General features: G+C 44.8%; 1 protein-coding gene across 1 annotated transcript in view; it reads right to left on the bottom strand.

Moving 5' to 3' along the window:
* Positions 1–4099: 4099 nt before the first annotated feature.
* The window catches only part of LOC113186292 (guanylate cyclase soluble subunit beta-2-like), a 48945-nt gene continuing 27920 nt past the window's right edge, over positions 4100–25124 (bottom strand). The window contains exons 8-14 of the mRNA XM_026393708.2: positions 24608–24824; positions 22551–22871; positions 19558–19706; positions 18762–18908; positions 14632–14786; positions 13278–13429; positions 4100–4233 (exon numbers count right to left, since the gene is read on the bottom strand). Coding sequence (XP_026249493.2) covers positions 4100–4233; positions 13278–13429; positions 14632–14786; positions 18762–18908; positions 19558–19706; positions 22551–22871; positions 24608–24824 — 1275 coding nt within the window. The remainder of the gene's footprint in view (positions 4234–13277; positions 13430–14631; positions 14787–18761; positions 18909–19557; positions 19707–22550; positions 22872–24607; positions 24825–25124) is intronic.

Below are 25124 nucleotides of genomic sequence, written 5' to 3'. Positions count from 1 at the left end.
TATTTGGAGCCCAGAAAGCAGATGCCCAGAGCCGCCGCTGCCTCTGTTTCAATGCACATTGTAATCGTTTTCCTCATGCCGGCTTTACCAGGATGAGCTAAGTGGCTGGTTGACATATCATTATCACATTCTGAAGTTGAATAGCCACAGGATCTATGAACTCTCATCACACAGTTAATTATTCCTGAATTTTTCCATGGCTCTTGAAACATATTCTATTTATTTAACGGTCCCTCGGGAACACCGGGTGCCTTTGTCCCTGAGACAAGACCAGTGGTGTAAAACCTCTGCATCTGTCAGATTTCTCCATGTGGCACATAATTGCCTGATTTCCATTTGAAAGTGCAGCCCTGACATTAAAACCACATAGACCCACCGATGGTAACAATGGCTTCCTGACACCTACAAGAGGGAAGTGGCAGTGGGATGGAGGGGGGCATAATGGGGGAACAGACACTTAGGCCAAATGAACACCCGCCTTCACAGGGACCAGGTCTGAATTTACAGCTGCAGATGCAGTGTGTCTCAGGAACAAACAAACAAAAACAAAACAAAACAAAAGAAAGAAAGAAAGAAAAAGAACCCAGAGATTAGCATCAGCATGAGCCTGGTGGAGCCAGATGGCTCTCTGCAGAGCAAGCTGGTGTCACCCCGGCTCAGAGGGGAGAGAAATGATCTCATTCCTCAGCCACCAGTGATTCTCCTTCTTCCTCTCACACACAACTTGAGCTGAGGGAAAGTTGGGAAAGAGAGAAAAGGTGAAAAAAAGAAGGGGAGACCAGCTGGCTGTAGAGAATGAGTCGCAGCCCCAAGGAGGGAGGAAAACGCCCCGTGGGAGAGAGGAGTCAGCAGGCAAGGGCCATGAACTTTCCTCCACGACCCCAGAGTCATCCAGGGGGCTTGGGGTGCAAGAGGTCGCGAGGAGGGCAGGGGCTGGCTGAGAAGCCCTGGGATTAAGCTCTGTCCCCCACTGGGGAGGGACGTGGACAGGGTCTTCAAGTTCTTCCCAATGAAAGTGTCCACTTCCCTCTGCTAGCGGCATGCAAGTTGTCAGCCTTTGGCCTGTAGATCAGCTTGGATATGCGGTGTCCCCAGACAGGTGCCCTGAGGCGGAAGAAGTTGGAGGCACCCAAGTGAGGAGGGTCCCAGGACAAAAGTGAGCCTGGCAGGTAGTAGGCGGGGAGGGCTCCTCTCCTGGGACGTTCTGAGCCTGGGAGGGGCTCCCCCTGGAGTCACACTGCCCACCTGCCTAACAAAGCACTCGCTGCTCCTCAATAAGTCTGTGATTCTGAGTGACAGCCCAACATCCAGCGGATGGTCGTCAGAAAGACCACCAGGTGCTGGAGTTAGAGCATGACATTTGTGGATGTGCGCAGAGGTGCCAGCATCCCATGAGCTAATGTTGTTTAGGCACCGGGTGTGGGTACAGAGGGCTGGTGAGGTCTCCCTCCTGAGAGGCCGATCCAAGAAAGAAGGCAGGTGCTCTGGGGAGTACCAGGGCTCTGGGAGCACTGGACTCGGTTTCCAGAGTACCTGAAATTTGTCTCCAGCAGGATTTACTTAACCGAATAAATAGCACACTCCAGGGTGATACCAAATGCAGGGAGATATTGCCATTCATTTGCATCTGTAAATGATTATTTAAATCATAATAAACATTAAGCAAAAATCCTCTCCATTTTCAGCCAGGATTAGGGCACCTGCTTCACCCACCTTGGCAGTTTTAGGTATAACTGAGCATCAGAACTGCCATATTCTTGGAGCCCAGGAAGCAAACAAGCTTTGAGACCACCAACTCAGGCTGTTTTCCTTTTCAAAAACCCAAAGGCACCCCACTGCCAAATAATTGCTTTTCTCTCCCTCTGCCCAGCAATGCCACCACCTAACAGGACTCCTTATTCTAGGTGGGGTTCTCACAACTGAGCTAGGGGTTTTGAAGGAAGACATATAGGGGAAGTAAGAGTATTGAGTTCCCTCTTTCTTTCCCACATTTGGGCAGGAAGATCCATTGCTAAATAGAAGCATGTTTAAAAACTTTAAAATGCTGGTATTTAGAGAGGGTTTATGATGTGTCAGTAACTCATCTAAGCTCCTTGTGTATATTTCATGTAATCTGCATGACAACCCTGTGGGGCAGATCTTATGATCATCCCCATATTGCAAAAGGGATGCCAAGGCACAGAGATGTTAAGCAACTCTGTCAAAGTCACACAGTTGGTAAGTGGTAGAGCAGGGATTAAAACTCTATCTGGCTCCTGGGTCCATACCTTCAGGCTGTCCTGCCTCTCTTGATGTTGTAATCGCTCTGAGCACAAGGCATCCTGCTTTGGCTCTTCACCAGCACTGTCATCTCAATCTGCTGAATCTTCCTGAGTTCCCATTTCCTCATCCACCCAGTTGGGCTAGATGAGCTGTCTTACAGGGTTTTGTTGGGAGCCAAACATGTAACATCCATGCACGCAGGGCACACCGTTGATGCTCAATTAGTGTTACTAGTCACTATTAGTGTGAGTATTGCTGTCGTCTCTGTGCTCTTATATTTCACTGAATCCTCACAAAAACACTGTGAGGTAAGCAAGGCAGCAGTCATGAACCCCATCTTACACCTGTGAAAACTGAAACACAAGGCATGAAGTGGTGGAGCTGGCAAGAGCAGACCTCTCTCCCTTTTTTATTTATTCTTTTTTAGATACACATGACAGTAGAGTATCTTTTACCATATTATACATACATGGAGCATGACTTATTCTAATCAGGAGCCTATTCTTGTGGTGGTGTATTCAAATACAAGGCTAGGAAAGCTATGTCTGATTAATTCTTCCTTGTTGTGGGTTAGCATCCACATATCAGAGAGAACATTCAGCCTTTGATTTGGGGGACTGGCTTATTATTCTTAGCAAAATAGTCTCCAGTTCTTCTTTATGGCTAAGTAATATTCCATTGTGTATATATACACCACCATTTTCTTTACCTGTTCATCTGTTGAAGGATAGAGAACCTGAGACTTAAGAACAGATCTCATGACACTACCCTCTCCATTTATTCTAACCCGAATTTGCTCTGCCCTGGTGGACTATGGGCCACATCTGTCTATTTCTAGATACAAGACCTGGTTGCCACCTAGAAAATTCAGAGCAAGAATTTTAGCTCTTGTCACCTTTCCTTCTTCTCCTGCTCCTGAGATTGGCTGGGGACAGAATCAGGTCTTGCCCAGGCCCTCATGGGAGATGCAGAAAGAGTCAATGCCTCTTGGGGTGAGCAAGAAGGAATCACAACAAGCTCATGTGCCCTTAGATTTTCTTTTATTACCTAGGTCCAAAAAATGTTTTTCTCATCATCACAAATGCAGACAAGTAGCCCACAGACAACTCTGTCTCCCCAGCCCTGGAGCCAGAGGGGAGGCTCTGAGGTTGCCCGCTCTCCTCTGCTGCAGGGAGCTCTATCTAGAGCAGCCAGGCTGGCGGGGGCCCTGCGGCCAGGCTGCACCCCACTTGTTTCTGTATCTTTCCTAACTCAGCCTTTTCAGTGATCTTCACATTTTCTCCTCCATTTTCCTTTCACAAAATCTCTGGGGAATGCAGCTTTTGTTCTATGGCTTTGCATATTTCCCAGGGCTGGGAATGAAAATGATTTCCTTTCACAACTCCTGGCTGGGCGCCTCTCACATCTCCACTATGACAGTGATTTCTAAACTGCAGCATCTGGGTCTCTTTCCTCGACTCCCCCTTCTCCTCCTTTCCCTGCCTCCTTCCTTTCTCCTCTCCCTCCGATCATCCCTTAAAACATGGCACACGGAGAGCCCCCAAGGTCAAGGTGTCCTCTGAAGTCGGCCCCAGGGCTCCTGCTGGACAGCCCTGGCTGAGAGCCTGCGCCCCTGGCTCCTGTGGGAAGCAAACAGCGTTGAGAGCTGGCTCTCAGCTAACGTCTGCGCACGTTCTGCAAACTTGTCAGGATCCTGTTTCATTTCTAGACTTTTCTTCTCAAAGGGACGATGAGGAAGATGCGACTTAAGAAATTATGAGCTGGGACGCCAAGTTACTGTTCTTTGTCGCCTTACAACTAGAGGGGAAATTAATCTCCGGGGCTCCTATCTCCTCTGTTACAACAAGACACAGAAACCAGAGGGCACCGAGTCGCCAGTCTTGGTGGGATCTGAAGATGACTGTTGGTCAGCGGCCTCCACGGAGTCCTGCCTTGTCCCCAGACTCCAGGCGGGTGTGGCCACATCAGAGTCTGCAAAAAAAAAAAAAAAAAAAAAAACAACCCAGAAGGGTGAGCAAGTCAATCAAATGTCACATTGACCTCCCGCCAGGGACTCCCTCTGAGCCTTCACCTCCACCAGGATGGGTACGCTCTACACTGCTTTCCTGCCTCTGCAAGATCTCGGGCAGGACAATGTCTTGTGTCCTGTGACTCTACCATTTCTCTTGTGCTCCACAATACCATCTTGTCACACCTCAAATCTTTACTTCTGCAAAAGCTACATAATAGCACCAAGTCTCCATTCTCCCCAGACTGGGATCATCTGTAAGTTCTGAGCTACCACGTCCCACGGACTGAGGTTCACACCTGGTGCCACGTGCTGGTGGCAAGCCACTTACCACCCTGTGACAGTGAACGAGTTACTTAATCTCTCTGGGTCTCATTTTTCCTCATCTGTAAATGGGAACCCATAATTACCTTAGATGATTGATATCAAGTAATTAACAGAACGGCCGCCCAGGGTACCCATTCCAAGATGCCAATTAGTCTTCCTAAGTATGCAAGGGAGCCCAAGGAGGAAGCCCAGGAAAGCAACTGCCTTGGGGAGGGAGGGGTCAGGATCAGAGAGCGATGGAGAGGGAGGCTGGCCACAAGACCCGTCTCGATCCCCTCCTGCTCCCCCTGCGGTTTTTTCTGGAAAGCCAGCATCCGAGATCTTAGAGCCATCTATCATCCGCATTTCCTTTTTTGACACTAATCATTTTTCCAGAGACTCTCAAGTTCAGAGAGGCGCCCATGATAGATCCCAGGTTCATGTCCACCTACTGTTCCATAAAGCATGCAGTCAGGAGGGGCTTCCCTCTTCAGCTCCCCTCCCCACACGAATGATGGGCTTCCTTCACCTTAGGGTCTACTGCAGTTCAGCCTTCTTTCCGACCTTAGGTCAATGATGGGTTTTGCATCAAGATCCTAAGAGTAATGGTAGCCTTCAGCCCAGTTAGACTGAGAGGAGCTCCGTCTGCTAATGACCAGTCACTAATGAATGTAAGTGATGACATATGAGGAAAACTTCAGGCTACTGGACCAGTCGGTCTCCAGACTCCCCTCAGTCTTAGGCCCAGGAAGAGGTGAAAACTGGGGAGAGGACCCTGGAGCCAAGAAGGTAAGAGAGGAGTTCCTGAGTCACCTAGAACCATGTCCCTGGAGCAACTCTGAGAAACAAGTCATAGGAGTATTTAGCTCATGCACAATTGGAGCTAAGATGACCAGGAACCAGGTCCATAAAATTCTCAAGTGTGGCATCTTTATAGGTCTGGACAAACTGGAGTTGGCTAAATACAGATGTCTTTAGTTACAGGTTCATCTGATAGCCATACCATATTCTCCATGTCTCTCTCTCTCTCTCTCTCTCTCTCTCTCTCTCTCTCTCTCTCTCACACACACACACACACACACACACACACACACACACAGGTATAAAGATCAAATCATGTGCAGTCACATTTTATGCTCTTTGGAAAGTGTTACTTATTCAGATATGAAGTTGTTGTACTTCCTTGCTAATTCTCTACAAATTTTATTATTCCTTATGCCTTTCATTTTTAATTATAGAATTTATTGGAGTATTACATTTCTTTGAAATGTAAGGCATTATTATAATTTTAAAAGGCATTAAATTTTTCAAAACTGGAAACCTGCCATTAAATGACAGAGCATAGTGTGTTTGAAAGCTTTGAGCTCACGTTTGTCTCAGTTTTGTAGCAAATAGAGGAGAATGGAGTTGATTACAGAGGGAAGTGTCATTTTTTTTCCACTGACTGAGAACACTTGGCCGGGTGCCTCCTCATCCATCACCACATGTCAGTCTAGAAGGGCAATTGGATGAACCCATCGAACATCCCTCTATACATTGGTTTCTCCAAATGTTCAAGAATACTAAACAACACATCCATGTCCCACTCAATTTACAGACTTGTTATATAAGAATCTGTGAGAAAAATCTCCACAGAACAGTATCTTGATCACAAAATCTGCTGGGTATCTTGGAAATGCTACCATAAGGGAGTATTATTCTAATTAAAAGAAAAATGGAGCTAAAGGGGGTTGGAGTTGCTAAAAGTAGAGGGAATTAAGCAAAGGCAACTTCCTTTGATTGTCGGTGACCAGCTCTGCTTCCAGAGACTTCCATGAGTCTTCTGAAACAACGTGAATAATATATTTTCTGACTCAAAGTCTCACAAAGGATTTTATAAGTACACTTGATGTTAGGAAATAACACTTCATAGAACTCCTATTTCCTCTTTTATTCAATACCTTTTCATGTTTTTTTCTGATTTTTCCTTGTGAAAATTTTTGAACTTTGCTTTTCATCATTGATTCATCTCTTCTGTCCATAACACATTTTTTCTCTCTTCTAACCTGCCCATTTTTTTCATTTTCTTGCTAGTAGCTTAACTTTGATCTTCCATCTCCTCCATTTCTACTCCCATTTCCCTTAAACTCATTTTCTTCCTTCTCTTTTCTTTCCCTGAGGAAAAATCCCCTGGTCCCCAATAAAAAGAAAACTGGCTAGGATAGTGTTGGGAAATTGAACTGAGACATCATGCTGCTAGCTGGACAGGCCAGACGTGACTCGATCCATTGGAGTAGATGCCACCTGACAATTCAAATAGACTTGGTCAGCTCAGAATTGCAAGACTTTCTGGGATTTTTCCACACATATGTTTGACATCCTCAATTCAATTCCATAACCCAGATGGTGGAAAAATGTCTTTGTTTACTTGAGATGAATTCTTATCTATCATCTTTCATACCCATAAGACCATTGCTCACAGCTCCCAAGATGGCCTATTGGTACCATCATTTTGCTACACTTAATGCTCATTATTGTAAACAATTAGGAAATGTAGCATTCTGGTTAGTTACATTTTCTAATTGGGAATTTTAAGGTACATCTTCTATGGTTTACTGACATCTAGACACCTGGAATAATCCAAACACTAAAGCTTAATTAAATGAAGTTACTCTTTTTTTGGAAATTTCAGAGGAAACTTCAGGACTTACAGAATATCAGGGTCATCACAGATGGATTGTAGATATGCAGGTGTACAAGATAATTGGGATTTCCATTGGATGCCATATAAATATGGGTCTGGGTATGTAATAGCACAGGCTACAAGGAAATAAGGTACCATGTCAAATACATCTTCCTTCCTTTGTTTTAAAATGTGTTTATATTCAAAGGAAAGAAATCCATGACCTGCAAAGTTACAAAACAGAACATAACAGTACGTATGTACTATACACAGACCTATACACACAAGTCTGGGAAGATATGCACCCAATTTTTAATAGTAGTATCTCTAGTAGTATCTCTGGGTGATGGAATTACAGGTGCTTTTGTTTCCTTCTTTTTTTTTAATCTGCTTTTTCTATTTTTTAATAGGTAAATAGTCCTTCTCTGATACAAATCAAAAGGCAAACCCCACAGCTCAGTATTCAAAGCAGAACAAAAACCCATTCAAAATTAATTAAAAACAGGTTAAACGAAGATGACGGCTGCAGAAGACAACTCTGCATTTGGGAAACAGACATGATATAAGCCACATTGTCCATTATGCACTTGAGAGTGTTTGGGGGGATGGGGTGCTATAGGGTCTGCAGTGGGAACAACACGGAGTTTTGGAAGACGTTGGTGTCTTGGAGAAGAGAGGTGGGATTTGGACTATTGCCTGGTGACTTCTAGGGCTCTGTGAGTCATACAGGAAACGACATGTGTTTACAAGTAGGAATTCTAACATTTGTGAATAAAATCAATTTTTTGTTTTGCCTTCCTGCATCTGTTTCTAACCTCCTAGGTAGATAATAAGATATGGAAGATCATATCTTCATTTCAACACCAAGTCTCCATAGCTGGGGTAAAAGTTTGTGCTGAGCCTGAGATCATTCTCTGCTGGGTCTTTGTCACCCTCAAGGACTACAGCTTCACCCCCTGGGAAGCTGCACCCCATCCTGGCACTTGGCTGCACAGGCCCTGTTGCGGCCTTCCTGGACCTCTGCCCTGGCCTGACCTTTACTCTGCATGGGCTCCCCTGTCTGCCTTCCCACCTGCTTCTGTCTCAGCTTTCCGGGGCATTCTGTGCTAGTGGTACAAAGGATGTGATGGTGTCTCCAGAATGCTGAGAGGGTTTGCTATTGCAGAATCATCTCCAGCTCCCTCCTGTTTATATCCTTGGGCAAAAGAGGCCTCACTGTGGAGGCGATGTCTCCAGCTTCCAGAAGACCCCACATTTTCCAGCAACCAGAGCAGATTCTTGCCTCTGCCCACTTCTACTGTCTCCTACACCTCCTCTGAGAGCTCTTCTCAGTCCTTGCCGAAGCCAGCATCTCTCCTGCTCCCTGTGGGTGCCTGGTGCCCTGTGGGAGGCTGGAATTCTGATGTCTCTGTGTGGATCCTTCTGTCCTCCTCTGAAGTTCCTAGTGGGTACGTACAGCAAGCCTTTTTCTAGAGCCCCTGTACAGTCTTGTGCTAAGACCTACATGTTTTTTTTCTGAATGGACTCTCAGTGTTAGGGTCCCCAAGTGAGCAAGCAGTTAGCATGTCCAAATATCTCAGTACTCTGAGTTTTAGGCGATATGTTCTATCTCATATTCCTCAAACCACCCTATGAACAGACCTTCTGACATTCTGGGATAAGAAAAAATAAGTTAATTAGGAGGACTCACTGCAGACCTGAACCTAGACTTCAGAATTCTGATTTCAGCCCAACACTTTCTACCATGATGGAGGTTCCCAAACCCATTTGAGCTCATCAGAACCCCCTATAAGCTGCTTGACAATCTAGAGTCATGGGCCCCACTCTGAACCTTCCAATCGTACTTGGGATGCAGCCTAACCATCCTACTATCCACAGTTGCTCCAGAAATGCTTCTGCTGCCCCCACACCTCCCATGAGGACCAGCTGTCATGAAACATGCTAGTCCATGTTATCCAGGGATAGGTCCTTACCCTGAAAATCTTATGTTCCTCCATGAGTAACCTGCTTATTTGTGAAAGTCCATGTTCACCTCCCAGTATCTTCCTTCTATGGAACCTTCCTGAGTTAACAGCACAATTTCTAGAAAGTCCAAGGTTAAAAGCAACTCTGCCATTCCTTGATCCCAGGTAGGAAAAGGGAGTGCAGTTTGACAGCCAAGCTTAGGAAGGCCCCAGAACAGCTGCCAACAGGCTCCTGAACTGAGCATAAAGACCCAGCCATCCTCAGCAGCTAGATCCACATCAGCTAGACCCCAGCTAATTGGACATGTCTGGAAAGACTCTGGAATAGTCAGGACTCTGTAAAGTAAGGGGCAGGGAGCCTGGCAAATTAAATGACCACAAGCCCATCCAAGAATTCAGCCCATCAGGGGTCTGAAAATGGTGGGAAAGTTCTTTCTGTTTGGAAGAGTAGTCAAATTCAGAGGGAATCAGCAACCTCTAGCAGGCAGACCACCAAACCTGAAATTCAGGAGAGACTCTTACCACACAAGTTCTCCAGAGGAACAATTAGGAGCTGGTTTAAGAAGTCCCCCAAGCTGGCTTAACCTACCACGAACCCAACAAGTGGACACCCTTGACTGTGGTTTCTAAGGAGGGGTCACTTCCGGAGAGGGGCTTGGGCTGCGTGCCCAAGTACTGTATGCAGGTCAGTCTGGAAACCATTACCATAATCGTCGGGAAAATTGGTTAGGAGAAAAGTTGAAGCAAACTGAAATTTGAAAAACACATTAACAGGGACCTGATGAGATGCCAGAAGAGTCTGCCAGCAGGGACAGCTGGAAGGCCAATTTTTCAGCCCATACTGAAAGGTGGCTGCTTACATATCTGAGTCAACTACACTGGTTTCTCTCCTGCTCAATACTCCTGTTTAATTGCACTGGGGGGGTCTCCCTATGGATACATCTAACACCCCAATACATAGTGGAGTGAAAGAAAAATGTGTCCTAGAAGTGCAAATGAGGTTCCCATCCTGCCCACTGCTTCCTTCTCCTATTGCTGAGGGTGCCGCAGGGATTCAACAAGGCCACTTTTAAAAGGAGGCCAAGAGAAGGGGTGAGCACCAGGCCTCAGCTGGCCCTCGAGAGACATCTGCATGGTGTCCCCATTAGATATTTTGCCAGGAGCAATGGTAACCACAGCAGGCAGGGAGGAGGCAGGGGACTGCCTACAACCCACACCCGGGAGTCAAGTCAGATAGAAAGGCATAGAACTGCAGAGCCACCATGTTTGGCAGCCAGGTGACAACCTGCCGAGGAGGGTGGCCGATGTCATCAATGAGGTGGGTCCTGAATGTTCAGCCAACTACCGAGAGACTGGAAACCTACCAGATCTCCAAGGCAGTGAAATCCCACAGCCTGACTTCAGGAGTCCCACAGGCTTTGGCGACTGATAGAAAGGCTTCCCCATAATGAGGTCCAGACAGGAGACAGGGTAATGGTGAGGGTGGGGGCTCTTGCCGTGACCCTCTAGCAGCCTTCATTTATCTCGGAGCAAAGCTAGGCCTGCAAATGCATGGGAACTGGCATTGGAACTAGGGTGAGAAGTAGGGTCTATGAGCAGGAGCCGCGAATCCTCTAAGGCTAAGTGTCACATCTGCTGTCAACCCTGATAAGAAAGAAGCCCACACAGGGGGAAACTCGAGCTCATATTGCTTGGGGAGGATGGGAAAAGATGTGCATTTGGGTAGCTTTCCACCCCCAGGCCTACCTGGCTTCAAGCCTCTCGTACATACCTGAAAATTTATAATTTACCCACAGTGTGAGAGTGAACACACCTGCTCATCACACTCAGTGATGGGAAATCTGAGGGAAATGGGCTGGGCCATCATGATGCCAAGAAGTCCAAGTGCAGCAGCCTGCCACGTGGGAAACTATGGAATTGCTTTGCTCCATTACTGAAGCCATCTCACACGGACGCGGTCTGTCCAAGAAAACCAAGCCTAGAGATCACACGCTCCTCTTCATGTTCTAGTTGTGGGACCTTATATGCATCACATGGCCTTCCTGAACTTTAAGTGCCTTACCTCTGTCGTGGGATTAGTAATGTGATCGTTGTGTCCATGTGATCACTGGGTCAAATGTGACAATGTGAATGAAGTGCCCAGCACTGAATAGCTGCCCAACAAATACCCTTTTTCCACCCTTCCAATTTCCCTCTGATACACAGGTACCCTCTGTTTTTTCTTTTCTAGCCATTGATGTTGGGTTTTGTCCAGGAAAGCAAAGGTTAGACGAAGTATTAAATCAGGGACCATCTGAGATGTTCCTCTTTCCTCTAAGCAATGTGACCAAACCCACTGTGCCCTGTGCACCATGCAGTGGGTGTCTAAGAAAGGAATTCCTTCAACTTCATGGAGCTTAAGGAGTTCTTAGACCTTAATAAATCATAAACCACCTTCTGAGTGATTTATGGAGCAGCTACATCTGAATTGGAATAGCAGAGATCTGCTTCCTTTGAAGGTGCCCACCAGGCCCCAGCAGCTCTGCACCTCACCCCAGACTTTGTGCCCATACATTCTGCACGTGGATAAGGAGGCTCAAGGCCAAGACTGTTGGAGGCTCCACCCACCTCTCTGACCTCATCCCCTATTGCTCCCTTCCTCCTCCAGCCCTCTCCAGATACTCTGGTCTGGTCTCCATTGCACTTGCTCAACCTGTCTGCCTCTGGGACCAGCGTTTCTGGAAGCCCCATTCCCCAGGCTTCCACCTGCCAGCTCTTTCCCTGAATCCTAGTCTCAATTTAGGTATGGCTGCCTCAAGGAAGAAATTGTTGGCTCTCTTCTCCACTACTCAGATTTATTTTTTCTGTAGCATTCATCTCTACCTGAAATATCTTATTTATTTTGCTACATGTGAAGGGTCTGATTCTATCAAAACACAAGCTGTGTGAATGTTCTGTTCAATAGCACCGCTGGGTCCCAGGGAGGTGCACGCTGGTCACCCTTTGTTCCTAGTGATGTGGCACCCCCTTTCTCTACTGAAAGCCTCTTCACCATGGCTGATTTTAGGACTGTCAGCAAAAGAGTCCATTGTAGATAAACTTCCTATTTTCATGTTGCCCTGTTTACTTGGCCACTGGCCAAGAAGATACCAGCACTCCAGGTGCTGGACACCCTCTTACTAGTTTTTCACAAACGTATCCAGTGTAGTACTTTGAAGAAATGTGCAAACAAGGCCTCTGGCCTTGAGCTGGGGCTTCACAGAGATGTCTACATTTTTAAGATAAGTTACAATTGGGCTCCATGGTATAGCTGGCAGGGGGAGGAAAGAGAGGAGAGAAGAAGCTCTCCCCTTCTCAGGTGTTGTCCTTGAAGAGTTAACCTGCCCAGAACAGTGAAAGAAAAAGCTGCTTTTATGTGAACTTCTGCAGACTGTGAACTTCTGAGCCCCTCCCCTTACATGCTGGGTATAAAACTCTGAAACTCCCTGAATTCGGGGTTCAGGGGATTAATTGATTACAAGCAAAAGCTGTGCTCTCTGAACCTGGCTGCAGCCAAATAAAACTGTTTCCTGCTATCCTCGGTGCCTTGCCTCGTTTGTCCCTACAACACTAGAGCAGCAAGAAATGGATTGTTGAATAATCCATGGCTGTTATAATCCTATCCTGTACTAGGCTGGACAACTCTTCAGGTTTGAGCTGTAGGAGAGCAGGGCGCCAGGAATAGGAAACACCTCTAGGTCATGGCGGAAATCTGCTTCCAACTTCTTATGACCCAGGAGTCAGAACTAGGGAAGTTTTACTCTGTGTCCTCTCTACTGAATTGAGCAGAAGGCTGCTGATCATTTCCCCCTCTCTCAGATTCTGGAGCCAACCAGCTCAACACCAAAGGCTCAATTGATCCCGGTAAACACTGTCTATATTGCCCAGCTCAAGGGGTATCCGACTGTCCAGAATATAAGAGAGGGTTGTGCAGGGCAGGAGGATGGAGGAGGATGGAAGCCACCTGTGTCCACTCTCAGACCAAGTTTACTGCAGACACATCTGAAGTGCAGAGTAGAAAGATACCCAATGCTAATGACAAGGCTTTGGGGCTTACCCTTGTGATCAAGTGGAGTTTTAGGTCTGCCCATGATCTCATCCTCTGTGGCATTCAAGTTCTGGATCAGAAAGTATGTGGTCATTTTCCCTTTACCTTTTACTTCAATTTCACCTCTCTCAATGATTTCAAACCCTTGATTTTCCAGGGCTCTGCACAGAAAGAAAAAGAAAAACAAAGACCACAGGTTGGCTACAGTGCAAGAGGAGAGTCCCGGACCCAGGACACACAGCAGGGAGGAAGGAGGATCCAAGCCCCTGGTCAGGGCCTCCGGAGGGGCAAAGGCAGTGGGGAGAAGAGGGAGGCATGAAGGTTGATGTTCTGAGCAGGGTGCCAAAGAGCAAGAGAGGGCACAGGGAACCGTCCCAAACCCTGATGATCCTCCTACAATGTTCTTCCTCCCAGACATGCCTCACACACACAGCCCCTCATTTCTCCTGACTGCTTGGTTTTCACTCCCAGTACCCCGATTTTGGCTAGATCCCTCTCTGAAACTCCTCATTCAAGATTCAGCATGGCATCTTCTCCCCCACCCCATGAAGCCTTTCTTTCCAGGGTCAGGCCCCTTCCCCTGGGCTCCCATGACCTGCTCGAATTCCCAAAGCAGGAGAATAGAGTAGCTGAAGAGCAGGGAGTCTGAGCCCTGAGCCCTGCCTGGAAGCTTCCAGGTTCCTCCCCTCCTGACCTACCTATACCTGGGGCAAGTTATTAGCGCTTTTTATGTCTTATTTTTTTCTCATCTGTAAATAAGAATAATAATAGTACACTTTCATGGAGTCATGGCAATTAAATGAATTAATATACGTAAAAGATTTTAGAATCCAGTGTGGACGATTGGAAGTACTCTAGACATTCTAAGTATTATTTTGAGCCTATCTTTATCTTTGTACTTGTCCCACTCTAAAAATATTGAAATGTGAATTTTCTGTCTTCTTCCCCTAGACCAAGGGCCAGCAAACTTTTTCTATAAAAGATCAGATAGTAAATATTTCAAGCTTTGTGGACCATATAATCTCAACTCTGGTCTTTGTATCACATTAGCCGTGGACAGTGTGTGATAAGAGAGCATGGCTGTGTGTCAATAAAACTTTATTTACAAGAAAAAAAACCAAGCCCATGGGGCTTTATAACTTGCTGTTCTCTCCACTAAGCCACATGGACCTTGAGAGCAAAATCTATGCCATAGTGGAAGCTCCACAATCCTGTCTGGCACAGTGTCTTCTGTGAGCCAGTGAAGCATGGAAGAGTAAACAGGAATCTCCTCCACTACCCCCACCCCCATGGCTGGTAGACATTTCGTAAGTTCTGGAATGAGGGGATGGATGAAAGAAGGCACAGAAACATGAATGGCTACCTGTAGGCTGTGGGGCTGAGGTGCACTTTGTTGGGAAGCCCATGACTTTCCATCCTAGAGGCTGTGTTCACAGTGTCACCAAACAAGCAGTACCGTGGCATCTTGTCTCCAACGACACCTGCTAGGACTGGTCCAGTGTGGATCCCCACTCGGATCTGCACAGAGAGAACCTCCCTGAAAAGAAACCATCTAATCCTCTTGCTTTTTGCTTTTAAGTTAATGTATTATTTTACATAAAAGGAAAACCACAGCCATTAATGTGTTTAGCTCCATGAATTTTGCCTATGTCCCTAGAACCTCCATCTAAAACCATTCCACAAAGATATAAAAGTGTTCCACTATTTCACAGAATTATCTTGTGCTCCTTTCCAATTAAACTCTTTTCCCCTCCCACTCCCAACAGAGGTAGAGAACTACTTTTTAAAATATCTTTTCCCAAAGATTATTTTGCCTGTTCTGTAATGTCACATACATGTAATCATCTAGTATACGCTATTTTATATCAGGATTTACTTGATCAACATAATTTTGAGATTCATTTATAGGGTATGGATCAGTATTTCTTCATTTTTATTACTGAACACTAAAAGTACACCACGATCCATTTATCCATTCTCCTCTTCACTTGGGTTATTACCAGTTTGGACCTAATATAATTAAGGCTGCCATGAACATTTCTGTACATATATTTTTTTTGTGGACATATGTTTTCAATTCTCTTGGGTAAATTCCTAGAAGTAGAAATTCCACTTCTGGGTCACAAAGAAATTCCAATTTAATTTTACTCAAAACAAAACAAAACTACCCAATAATTCTCCAGAATTCATTCTCTATTTTCCATTCCTATCAGCAGTGTGACACTGCTCATGGCTCCACATTTTCACCATTTGGTCTTCTAGTTGGTGTGAAATGATATCTCTCTGTGGTTTTCACTTGCATTTCCCTAGCTAATAATGTTAAGTACATTTTATGCCCATATTATCCATCTGTATACCCTCTTTTGTGGAAAGTCTGTGCAAGGTTTTGCCTTCTTTAGAAATTGTATTGTTTACCAGTTATTGTTAATGTACACGAATTCTATACATATTTGAATATATATATATATAATTTTTTTCTAGTCTATGGTTTTGTATATTCATTGTGTTTAATAAGCGGAGATTTTAATTTTGTTGAATATATTAATTTGCTTGGGCTGCTATAATAAAATACCACTGACTAGGTGGCTTAAACAGAAATCTTATTGTCTCATGGTGCTGGGTGCCAGAATGCCAGGATCAAGGCAAGGTCAGGTTTGGCTTCTCCTGAAGACCTCTGCTGGTTTACGGACGACAGCCTCTCTCTGGGTCCTCACCTGGTCGGCATCCCTACTATCTCTGTGTCTTCACTTCCTTTTCTTATAAGTACATCAGTCAGATTGGACTCACCCTTAGGCCTCATTTTCACTTTATCAGCTCTTTAAACCATGTATCTTCAAACATAGTCACATACTAAGAAACTGAGGTCCAGGACCCATGAATTCTGGGAGATTTTTTCCTTTCAATCCACTGCATTTCCATCAAGAAGCTTTTATGATTAGCTCTCTAATGTATGTTAAATTATTTTTCATATATGAAGCGAGGTAGGATTGAGGTACATTTTTTTCTTTCCATATAATATTCAGTTGTAACAGAACCATTTTTTGAAAAAAAAAAAAAAAAGGTTGTTTTCCCCACTGAATGAATTTGGTGCGTTGACTAAAAATCAATTAATCTTTAAGGCACAGTCTATTTTTGGACACTCTCTACTATTCCAACGATCTATTTGTCTATCTTTCTGCCATTTCTACTTTGTTTATTACTATAGCTTTAGAATAGTTCTTGACATTGGGTAGTGTAAGCCCTATAATTTTATTTTCCATTGACTGAGTTATTTTAGATTCTTTACATTTTCATACAAATTTTAAAATCAACTGGTAAATATTTTCAAAGAAGCCTTCTGGAATTTTTGACTGCTATTCCATCAAATCTATACATCAACTTGGGGACAAAATGGACAGCTTAATCATATTGATTTTTTTTCCAGTTGTGAACATGGTACATTCCTCCATTTAATTAGGTCTTCTTTATTTTCTCTAAGTAATCGTTTGTAGTTATCAGAATAGAAGTTGTGTGTATCTTTTGAAAGATTTAGTCCCATGAATTTAAATAGTTTTTTTTTAAATTTTTTTATTCCATCTTTCAATTTCTTGTCTTAATGGGAGACCTGGTTTTACAACACATTCCAACAGTGAGCTCTTCAGGGTTGGTTCTCCGGCCAGTCCCACTCTCTGCACTTGGGGAGATTTCTCTGCACCTGGGGAGATTTCTCTCTCTGCCACTCTTCCTTGCCCTCCCCCTGCCCCATTTCAGAGGATCATTGTTGTGCAGGTACTACAAAGAATGCCCCAGAGGAATTTCTCTTGGTTCTCACACACTAACACCAGCCCATCCCACAGGCCACTGCCTTGCATTTGGGGAGGGCCCCAGGAACTCAGGGATGAGGAGGTCTCTTAGCTCTTCCCCGTCCCTAGCCTTTGGCTGAAGGAAGAACTCTATGCACGTGGGGAAAGGCCTATGGGAAAGAGTTGGTGGATGGGTCCAGATTCCTCCTGGCGCTCTATGGGACTGTCAGTACATCTCTAAATCCTTCAAAGCACCTCGTAGAACTGCTGCATACACTCAAGGACCTCAATAAGTGCACATTAAATAATCTGTATAATGAAAGAATAGATCCCAATATGCACTAATTTAAAAACTGTAGAAATGGTAGTTTTCCAAAGGGAGATGATTCTGGTTCTTACCCCCAACGGCCTTGAATAAAACCTACATGATATGCTGTTGCTGGTGGGTATTTAACTCTGTTCTTACCTTAGAGTTGCTAACATCCTTTCCTGTTTTGTTTTCTTTTTTTTCTTGGTAAATCCACCTTAAGAATTACCAGGAGTTCATTGCTTAATTCTTATTGGTATGGCATTATTCTCATCTATACATCTTTCATAAGCACACACACTTTCGATTTACACAAACAAATATTTTAAGTCATTTTTCTTCAGTGACTTACCTTAGGGCCCTTTAACTAAAGTCCTCATCTCTTGTCTGACCTCCTTATCTCTATTCCCTCTTACCTTCCATTCTGATTTTTATTTATGACATCAGAGATTTTATTCAAAGTATATATTATGGTATTGTAGATGTTTTGTTCTTGTGATGGCCAGCTTTTTCTTAAAAGACTATTGGGGACACTAGATCCGGGACCTACACTATTTCTTAGCCTCCAAATCACAGGAGAGAGCAAGTAGAATATATTTTCAGAACTTCCTACAAAGGGATCATAACTTGGAAAAATCACATCTGACCTTATAATTGGTTTTATTTATTTTTAGTTAACCATTATTTTGAATTTTTGACTGAAATGAGCAGGGGAGGGATCTGGATGTAAAAGAGCAAAAGGTACAGCTCCAAGCTAGCTCAGGGGATTAGGATCTGGTCAGTTGACAGAAGAGGACATTTAACTTTTTTCTCCCAAACTGCCCAGATTCTATCATGGTGCTTGGAAGAGCAGCTCCTACAAGAAAGGTGAGCAGATGTCTTGCTAATGGCCACATGGTGGAAGGAACCATTCTCAATATCTATGGCATCCAGGTGCCTGGGCTGCTGACTGAAGGCAGCTTTATGCCTCAGCCTGAGCTCTGAACTGCCACAATTTCCCCAAATACGAAAAGCTGGCAGTTCAGTAAACCTGAACCACCTGTTGAAATGTCTGCACACACACACACACAAAACCCAGGAATTATAAATGAGCTTTCAGGATGGATTGAGCCCTACAAGGAAAGTAGAGAAATGCACTCGGTATCATCCTAAGTTATGCACAGAGGAAGGATGCAGTGAATCACAGGAAAATTCTTAGCATCCCAGCCTCTTCTGAAATTTGGAAGAAACTGAGACTATAATATCCTTACTAATATCTCAGTTCCTTAGGAACATATGCAAGAGAAAAAGAGCTGGGAAAAATTACCTATTTTAATTATTGCAATAGACCCCGTGACCACCTAAGCAGACCAGAGTTTTGCATGAGATGTGTGGTATTAAGCAAAGTACTCATTTGCTATCTACCTGGATAGGTTCTCCGGTAACAGGATTCATTACTTCTTTTGCAGCAATTCTCATCCCCAGTGCAAAATTAGCCACTCTCTGAGCATGGCTTCCAATAGGCACAGGTACACCACCTACCACCATATAAGCATCACCTATTGTTTCCACCTGCGGAAGGGAAAAGAAAGGGTACTCAGAGGCTTCTCTTTATGCACTACATCAGCCATTTTCCATCTATTTCTGTAAGTAATATATTAAAGCTAGTGACTGCATTCGGGGGTATGAGGAGGATGAGGGGGAAGGTAAGAAGAAACTTGACTTAGGGAACAACCATGAGACAGCCAAAAAGATTTTCTGGTGTTTGCTTTGTTTGTTTGTTTTGATATTGGGAATCAAACCCAGGGCCTTGCTCATGCTAGGCAGGTGCTGTCTCCCTGATTGACACCCCCAGCCCCCTTTCTGCTTTCGGTGGGAAAAAAAAATCCCAGGAGGTTCAGAATCAGGCCTCTGGAGTAGTCATATGATACTGTATTAGATAATGTATTATTTGAATATAAATTCTGCTAAATTTTCTAGAAAATTTTCCTAGAAAATAGTGTTTTCCCCTCAGTTGCACCAGGGGACCATGTTAGCATGGGTATTGCGTGAAGAATCCTAGTAAGATATGATTCCTAAATACTCCCAATTCTCCTTTAGCTCTGCCTCTTCTCCCAACTCGCATTCACACCAAACCTCAGATTAGTGCCTACAGAGAAAAGAATCAAGACTCTGCCTAGCCACAACCCATGCACAACCACCACACCACACAGACACTAACTTTGTAGACCTCGTGGACGCTGGTTAGCCTGTCAAACTTGGAGTACATGGAGTTCAGCATGTTCACTATGTGGATAGGCTCACAGGCAGCACAGATGTTGGTAAACGTCACCACGTCGCTGAAAAGGATGGTGCAGGTTTCAAACTCTCCTGCGATAAAAATGAAAATCCGTGAGAGCCTAGGAGAGAGGGTTCTGCCTTCAGGGGCCCTTTTGGAATCAAACCTGCTGGTACCTTGGGGAAGAAGATCTGAGTGACATTGACCTCTCAACAGTCACTCGACAGACACCAACTGAGCACCTGCCACAAGCACATCTCTTGAGTCTCTGCTGTGCGTAGAGATCCTGTGCAGAGAAACGAGCAGACAGAGCCCCTGCCCTGAAGGAGCTCCCAGTCGAGTGAAGGAGACATGAGAGTAAGCCAACATCCCCAATAGCATGTGACAGGTACTATGGGATGACAGAAATGTACCCTCCCGTGAGAGCCCAGGCTGAGCCTGAGCTCCAGGAGGTTCAGAATCAGGCTGATGGGGACTAATCACCAGGAAGTCTTGGTACAGGGTGGCAGCTACCCGTGTCCTCCTAACCTGTGCCCTGCTTTCACTCCTGTCCAAACTCATACTAATTTCTACATGGTCATCAGATTTCCTCTTTTAGTCTGATTTACCCCTCTTTTAAGTCTTAGAACCTTAAATCTTAGAACAAAATCCCAAATCCTTACCATGCCCTGCCACAGGGACTCCCTCTCTGTCTCTGACCACATGTCTTGACACTATCCCTGTGGTTTACTCCACTCTAGTCTCACTGGCCTCCTTGGGGTTTCTCTAGCATGTTAAATGCCTCCTGCCTCAGGGCCTTTGCACCTCCTCTCTCCTCTGCCTGACATACTCTTCTCAGACATCCACAGGGCTCTTCCCTCCCATCTCAGATGCAACCAACTTAGTGAGAACATTGTTGATCTCCCTGTCTAAGATAACAACCCCAAGACTCTCCATCCTCTCAGCCTTATTACATGACCCCCATTCCATAAGACCTATGTGTCATGATTTTATTAATAAAATTCTGTATTTAGTTATTATCTGCCTTCCCCATTGGAATATAAACTTCAAAAATTGAGAGACCGTTTCACTTTCTGCTGTATCCCTAGCACCTAGAACAGGGCCTGACATAGGTAAATGCTCAAAACATATGTATTAACTGGGTGAATCAATGACTCCTGAAACACAAATGGTGCCTTTTAAGTTATTTATGTCTCTGTAGTATTCTCCCCTTTGTGTAACTCCTCTTCTGTGTGGCTTCAGGCCTCCCAGTCTCTTTTTCAAATTCTTACCACCCTTCTGATCTTGTTTCACATATTTTGCTGGATTCTCTTCCTTCTAAAATATTGGGTGTTCCCTAAGGTTCAATATCCCACCCTCTTCTCACCTTGAACCTTTCGGATGATCTTACCAGCCCTCATGGGGTCCATGATTAGCCATCACCTACACTGAAACTACTCCCAGACCCACAGCTCCACGATAGAACTTCCCTTGAGCTCTCCCTACAATCCCTAGCCGGCTGCTGATCACGCTGTGTGAAGCATCCCTCGGACATCTCAAACTCAACAGTTCTAAACTGACCTTATCACTTGCCTTTAGACTTTGTCTTTCTGGATAAAGCATCACCAGCCCCCAAGCCGGGTCCCTCCTCCTGTCTGATGGCTCCTCGCCAGGCTGCCTGGGTTCAGGCTCGTCTGACTGTCTCTGAACTTCACTTTGTCAGGCTCTCAGCCAACCTCCCTCTACACTGCAGCCCAAATGGCCTTTATAAATTCACCACATCACTTCCATTGTAAGAGAAATGGACTCCAGTGACTCCCCACCTCCTGCAAAACAAAGACACTTTCCTTTCCCTTGACAATCCAGATCCATCACTCCATCTCCTGAGCCTCCCCCCTCCTCCCCAGCTTCCTCAGACATCACTTGTTCTACCTTGTCCTGCATCTGGTACTTAATTTCAGGCTGCTTTACCTGGGCTCTGGCCAGACCACTCTCCTGAAGCGCTCTCCCTTTCTTCCCTTGCTGAAATTCAACCCAAGGCACCTCGAGTGCCACACACTTTCACGAGATGCCTTCACAGCTTTGCCCTGCCCCCCATCTCCTTCTCTTCTGATACCTGTTTATTATCCATCTCTGTGACATCTGTGTTCCCACTACCCCTGGAAAGAGCTTGTAGAGGAACGAGTATGGTTCTTGGAATCAGACAGACTGAACACGATGCGTTTCCAACTCATAAGCTGGGCTGAATGTCAACGTGCTCAGCTGTACAGAAAGGATGACACCTCCCTTAGAGAAACGTAGAACAGGTTCAACAAACAGCAGGTGTAAAATACCTAACACGGTTCCTGGCACAATAATTACTTCTTATTGCACATTCACTTCCTTTCCATTAGCCAGTCCCATCCCATTAATATATTCTACACATATCTGTCAAACCCAAAGGCTGGGAACTCCTTGGGGCCCCTGGATCTGGTACAGCCCAGGGCACTAAGCTCACTGGGCATGGCTGTGAAGGAACACACACCGGACAAATGAAAAGTGAGTTCAGAGCAAACACATCATTCCTCCCTCCAGAATGGTCCTCAAAGGTACCCCCTGCTTCAGTTAATGGGTGGATGTATTATTTCCTGTTATAGTTAAGGACCCTACTTTTGGTCTCTGAGTAATGAGACCAGTCTCAGGACACAGACTAAATTCTTAGAGAACCTAATAAATGTGCACGTTGTTAACAAGCATTTTTCTCTACTCCACATTTCACGCTCGTGTGGTTTTTCTTATTTTCAGTGTCGAGGGGAGAGACTGAGGCCATGCAGGCTAAGCAATGGACCCAAGATGGTGCCACTTACAAGGGATGGAGTAGAATTCAACCCCAGATCTGCTCAGCTTCAAAGCCCACGTCCTCAACCCTGAAGGCACACTCTCCCCTGCCCTGAGGTCCCCGTGAAGGGATGCCCTACCTGCGGCCACCTTTTTGCCCTCCTTCAGCTGGTTGGCCACGTGTTGGGGCAGCATGGCATACAGCAGGGTCTCTGTCTTCTTCTTTTCTATGGCCAAGTGCTTGGACAGGACTCGCAGCTCCTCCTTCTTCCTCTCCAGCTGGTTGGACAGCTCCATCTCCGCCAGCCTCTGCTGGTTGAGGAGGATGAGATCCCTGGTGGTGTCGTGGGGGGCGATGTCTGACAGATGCATCTTGCGCTCCTCCAGCTCTTGCAGACTTCGGAGCTTCGGAGAGCACAGGAATATCATGCACCGCAGGGACTCCATCCAGATCATCTGGCCTTTACGTCACGGAGAGAAAGGCAGAAACACAGTCTATCTCCAAGGTGGGTTAGCTGAGTCCTCCAGAGAAGTAAGCCTCACCCACACTGACTACCTTCTAGCCACTGTCATAGCCATATTCCTGCCTTTTCTGCCAGACGTCTTGAGAATGATCCATACTCCTGTGTCCACTACCTCATTTCCCTTCTCTCCACAACTGCTCTCTCTGGTTGCTTCTCTACCTTTGAGGTGGCTCATTCATGGCCTCTAAGTTGCCAGCTCCAACACAAGCCTCAGTCTCATCTTTACTCACTCTTCTCTTGGTATTAACCTGAACTTCCTTTTCTTGAGGATTTCTGACATGGCTTTCTCTATAAAATTTCCCCCTACTTCTTTGAATCTTCCCTCTAGGATTTTGTTTTTTAAATTTCCTTCCTTAAAGGTTGGCATTCCCCCGGGGTTGGTCTTGGAATCCTCTAGCATTATACTGTGTAATGGTTTCCACAAGGCTCCTGTGGGAGACAGCTCGAGAAAGTTCAGAGATGTAATGATTGGGTTATGGGAACCTCAGCCTAATCAGTGCATTAATAATAAGAAAAGAAATGGAAATGACATTGGATATGACAATAATTTCTTGGATGTGACCTCAAAAACACAAGCAGAAAAAGAAACAAGAGAAATTGAACAACATCAAAATTAAAAACTTCTGAGCACCAAAGGACTCAACAGCATGAAAGGGCAACCCACAGAGTGGGAGAAAATATTTGCAAGTCATATATCTGATGAGGGGCTCATATCCAGAATATATAAAGAAACCCAAATTAAATATAGACAAAACACTTGAACAGACATTTCTCCAAAGAATATGTAGAAATGTCCAATAAGCACACGAAAAGATGCTCAATATTATAAATCATTAGGGAAATGCAAAACAAGGCTATATAAGATCGCTTCTTATGCATTATGATAGATATTATTTTAAAAAAGACAGAAAATAATAAGTGTTCATGAGGAGGTGAAGAAATTGGACCCCTTGTGAGTCATTGATGAGAATGGAAAATAGTGCCCTGTCTACAAAAACCAGTATGGCAGTTCCTCAATAAATAAAAACAGAATCACAATCCATGTGATATGTTTCTGGATCATATTTCATTTCTGGGTAGACTCAAAAAACAGAAAAAGAAAATAAGGACTTAAAGAGACATTTACATACCCACGTTCACAGTAATATTAGTCACAATGGCCAAATGTGGTCATTCAATAGCCAGATAAATGGATAAGGAAAATGTGTATACATACAACAGAATATGATTCAGTCTTGAAGAGGGAAGGAAATTCTGACACATGGAACAACATGGGTAGACGTTGAGGACATGTCAGTGAAATAAGCCAGTCACAAAGGGACAAAGATGGTATGCTCTTCTACTTCTATAAACCACAGACCAGAGGTGATTGCCAGGAAATGGGAAAAAAGAGGCACTAGAAGCTTGTGTGTGTGTGTGTGTGTGTGTGTGTGTGCGTGTGCGTGCACGCGTGCTTGTGTATTCCATTTACGTCTAAACCAGAAACAGTTGAGGAAATATATTGTTGAAAAATAAAGCTAAATAGAAATGTCCAAAAAAAAAAAAAAAAAACTTGCACTCAACCATAGTCCCTGCCCAGATTTTGGGAGATTGGGAACTTGGCTGGCCTCTTCCCTTTCTGACCAATCACCCCCCAAACCCGCAGGGAGCAAAGGGCTGGAGCGAGTTGTTACCACGGAGTTTGAGTGTGGGCTGATCTTTCCAAGCTTCCGGCATCCTTTCTCTTCGTGTCTTCAGGACAAATTGACTGTTGATAAATTTGCAGATGCTGGAAATGTTGAAGGTAACTTGAGGATGAACGATGGAGAAATACTCATCTAATCGGATCTTCTGGGTTTGGAGTCCTGGGACATACTTCTGAATATTCACTCCGGCTTGCTTGACCCTCAGCTATCCACAGAGGAGAGATGTCAGACTGGGGAACACAAAGGAACCTCCACCATAAACCTTCCTTTAGAAATAACGTTTGGCCTTGCTTTGTGACTCGCTGGGGAGAAAAGGGGGTCTGTAATGGAATAAACATCACAGATAGTTTTTCTTAATCAAATTTGTAGCTCATGGCTGGAAGGGAGGCAAGAGGAAAGGAAGGCTCAGCAGAAAAACAACAACAACAAAAAACAAACAGACAAACAAACAAAAAACAGGTACACAAGGCTCTCAACTGGACCCAGTAGTCCTTTCCTCACTCTC

The sequence above is a fragment of the Urocitellus parryii genome, chromosome 2 (assembly GCF_045843805.1).
Source record: "Urocitellus parryii isolate mUroPar1 chromosome 2, mUroPar1.hap1, whole genome shotgun sequence".
Classification (NCBI taxonomy): Eukaryota; Metazoa; Chordata; class Mammalia; order Rodentia; family Sciuridae; genus Urocitellus; species Urocitellus parryii.
Note: the sequence above shows the minus strand (reverse complement) of the source record. Positions and strands in the feature narration are given on the sequence as shown.